The sequence below is a fragment of the Propithecus coquereli genome, unplaced genomic scaffold (genome assembly GCF_000956105.1).
Source record: "Propithecus coquereli isolate 6110/MARCELLA unplaced genomic scaffold, Pcoq_1.0 Scaffold668, whole genome shotgun sequence".
Classification (NCBI taxonomy): domain Eukaryota; kingdom Metazoa; phylum Chordata; class Mammalia; order Primates; family Indriidae; genus Propithecus; species Propithecus coquereli.
Window position 1 is genome coordinate 338,111 of NW_012152707.1, and position 3,959 is coordinate 342,069.

General features: G+C 34.2%; 1 protein-coding gene across 1 annotated transcript in view; it reads left to right on the forward strand.

The window, feature by feature from the left end:
* ATAD2B (ATPase family, AAA domain containing 2B) overlaps window positions 1–3,959 on the forward strand; it is a 201,009-nt gene that overhangs the window by 171,462 nt on the left and 25,588 nt on the right. Inside the window, exon 22 of the mRNA XM_012660440.1 lies at window positions 1,810–2,006. Coding sequence (XP_012515894.1) covers window positions 1,810–2,006 — 197 coding nt within the window. The remainder of the gene's footprint in view (window positions 1–1,809; window positions 2,007–3,959) is intronic.

The window sequence follows — 3,959 nt, forward strand, 5'->3', positions numbered from 1 at the left end:
ACCATGCCTGGCTAATTTTTTCTATATTTTTAGTTGTCCAGATAATTTCTTCCTATTTTTTTTTAGTAGAGACGGGGTCTCGCTCTTGCTCAGGCTGGTCTCAAACTCCTGAGCTCAAATAATCCGCCTGCCTCCGCCTCCCAGAGTGCTAGGATTATAGGCATGAGCTACCACGCCCTGCCAGAGTCATTTTTTGTTAACCCTTTCTTCATGGAAGTGAAGACAGTTTATCTGGTTCAGTTTATCTTTAGATGGACACATGTGGAAATGGCCATTGTGTTCACCTAACTTGAGGAGATTGGGAAGTACAGCCTTGCGAAAGCTTTACTAAACAGGACTTTTCCTTATCGCTGCCATCCAGGTCATCTGGTAGATTTCACTTTCCATGGCTAAAAAAGTCAAAGAAAAAAGTCTTCCGTTAATGCTCCATTTTAGTTACTTTAAGTACCCAGGACTTGAACTGGCAGGTTGTGAACACCAGGTATTGTGCTGATTACTTTGTGGTCCAGGGTAGATTTGAAGAGCTAAGAGCTGGTTGGAACATTTGCTATTTCTAGTTTATTTATTGATTAATTTTTCAAATATTTATTTATTTAGGATCCATTATGTTTGATGTTTTATGTGAGGTATTTGAAAACCTATCCTGGCTTTGTTTTAAGGGTTAGGTTTTTCTGTTTGTACTCATAGATTTAAGAGGGGCCTCAAGAATTTGTCGGATTTCAGTTCCCTGACATAAGTAAGGGCTGCATTCTAAATCATTCAAAAGAGAGTTTCTTTTCCTAATCTTAAAGATGTGTAAAGAATAAGATCTGCTTGCTTAATCTTTCAACCTCTTGTAGGAAATAGCAGTCCTGTTTGGTAAAAATGTTTAAGTCTCTTTACTCTTGTTCTTTTATTTTTCTCATAGCTGTTCTTGTAGGATATTAAATACATTCTCTATCCCTACCAAGTCCTTACTTTTCCATATTATTTTTCCTTTTCTTTGTTTTTCATTGGTTATATTATCCAACATTTTACTAATTTTATTGTTGTTCTTTAGTGGCTCCTTTCCAAATTTTCTTGGTGATTTAAAAATGAACACCTATCAAATTGCTGTAGTTATGGGTTTTTTCCTCCAAAAACTTTGGGAAATTCAATATGTAAGTTATACTTTTATTTTGTTGCTTTCTGTCAATCTAAGTATTTCAAATATTTTATTATGAAAGTGATTCATAAATTGTATATAAATAATATTTCAAAACCAAATTACTTAAAATCATATCATTTGTTTTTTAAAGGGGTCCTATTGTGAGTTATTTTACAAAGTGAAGCTATTTTCAAACTTTTGGTTTCCATGCAAATTTTTACTTGTTGAATTTGCATGGTTCACATATATAGTCATGCACTGCATATTGACATTTCTCAGTCAATGACAGACCTCATATGAAAGTGGTCCCTTAAGATATAATACTGTAATTTTACTGTACCTTTTCTATGTTTAAATATGTTCAAATATACAATTACTTACCATTGTGTTATAGTTGCCTACAGTATTCAGTACAGTAATCTGCTGTCCGGGTTTGTAGCCTAGGAGTAATTGGCCATGCCATATAGCCTAGGTGTCTAGTAGGCTGTACCTGGTAGGTTTGTGTTCATACAATGATGAATTGCCTAATGATGCATTTCTCAGAATACATCCCTGTCATTAAGTGACATATGAATGTATTTATAATTCTTTTCTTTAAAGAACATTTGAGAGAATGCCAGAAAAGTCACTGAGGTCCTGGCCAACCGTGTTGGAATCTTAACATTTTCTTCTATTTTCTTTAGCTCTTTGTGCTATGGAAGTGCTTCCTCTTGCACTACCTTCTCCACCTCGTCAGTTATCAGAATCAGAAAAAAATCGGATGGAGGACCAGGAGGAAAATACTTTAAGAGAGTTGCGGTTGTTTCTCAGGGATGTAACCAAGAGGCTGGCCACAGATAAACGCTTTAACATCTTCAGCAAACCGGTGGATATTGAAGAGGTCTTGTTTCAGTAGTGTGCAAACAGTGAAGTTGAACTGGCTAAAAGAAAAAAATATTGACATCTTTTTTTGGAAGGAAAAAAAGCAAAGGCATGGATGAATATTACCCCTAGCCTGTAAAATTTTAATCCACATGATAACTACCAGTGTCATCAGCAAACATCTGGTGACTTTTCGATGAAATTAGTGACCAATTTGTATATGTCCTGATCTTTGTGATCTCTTACTCTTCAATTTAAGAAGAGAATTAAAAGTTACTTTAGTAAAATGTCCATACTAGACTATTTTTATTCCAGGATAAACCTACTCTTAATAAGTATATTGGTATTAACTAATCAATAGCAATTAATATTGGCATTTCCAAAATTATGTATACCTTATTAAAAGAGGTGGCTAAGAAACCTGAAATTTCTTTGTCTTTCATATTTTGGAAATGCCTGTGGTTAGGATGCTGTTTGAAGTTAAGCACATGCTATACAGCTAAAATTATTTTTCTCTCTAAAATTTTCTCTGCTGCCAGTGGAAAATTTCTCACTTTCTATATGTATTGTTTTGTGTGCTTGTGGGAGCATGGTTTGTGATCATGGAAAAAGAAATTTTCCATTTGGAATCCACTATAATACTGTCAATTATAGTTTTTGTTTTTTATCCTGGGATTAAATAGTGTGTGGATGAGCACAATGTGCTCTTTACTGGCCTTCTTATAGTTCAGACTCCATGTTTGAACAGCTTTGGTGTTTTTAGCTTTGATTTTTTTTTTCATTTCTTTAAAAAAGTTTGAATTATGAAATGATTCAAAGTTTCATGTTGTGTCCTAATTGTGAAATCTGTGCTTTTGGACCTGAGCAGATTCCTTTGGACCCATTACCTCATCTATGACTGAGAAGAATGAGCTAGCATTACATTTTACCCCCCTGGCAAGTCTGAAAATATCTATTCCTCCTCCACCTTTTTTTATTGTTTGTTTTGGGGTTTTTTTGTTTCTTTTTTATTCTTTTTATTTTTTTTTTCTTTTCTGTTTTTTCTTTTCCCCCTTTTTTGGAATAAAGGGACTATCTAATTTTATTTGTGTATTTGTCCACAGTATAATAGTTTTTTCCATTTGATCCTCTCAGCAGCTTTGCAAGGATCATTATTATTTTTCTTATTTTGCAGCTGAGGAAACTGAGGCTTACTGAAAAGTGACACAGCCAAGACTTGAAAGTTTTTTTAAATTCAAAGCCCACATTCTTTACATCATAACTACCTCATATCTTTTCTTACTGGGATAACAGATCATGTCTAATTTACTTTTCTAATTAATAAATATCACTTTTTATTTGTGGAGCATTTTCTCTCTTCATAGTGCTTTTAGATAATTTTAAAACTATCAGCCAATTCAATAAATAGTTTTAAGTGTGTGTGTGTGTGTGTGTGTATGTGTGTCTCCATGTCCCATTTGATATATTTGGATTATGATACTTCTTAAAGGATAAGGACTTGTCCCCAAGTCAACTTCTCATGCTGGGAGTAAACCAATTTTGCTTTTGCTCAGGAATAACTCTTTTTCTTTGTAACCAGAAAAGATTGTCAGATTTCAAATACCATCTGTAATACAATATAAGTTTTATAAATGATGGTAAGGCAGTGCAAGGGATAGAGAATGTGATCATATAAAAATTTTAGGCTGGACACAGTGACTCATGCCTGTAATCCCGTGACTTCGGGAGGCAGGAGGATCACTTGAGGCCAGGAGTTTGAGGTTGCAGTGAGCCGTGATGATGCTACTGCACTCTACCTGAGGCAGCAGAGTAAGACTTTTATCTCCAAAAAAAAAAAAGAAATAAATTCAGAAAACATTGAATTAAGCATAGGTGCTAAATTGTAGTCTTTAGTAATATAAATTTTTATAGTGCTTTTCAGTTTATAAAACCATTTCCACTTGTACACAGGGAATGCCAAATGCCAGAACCA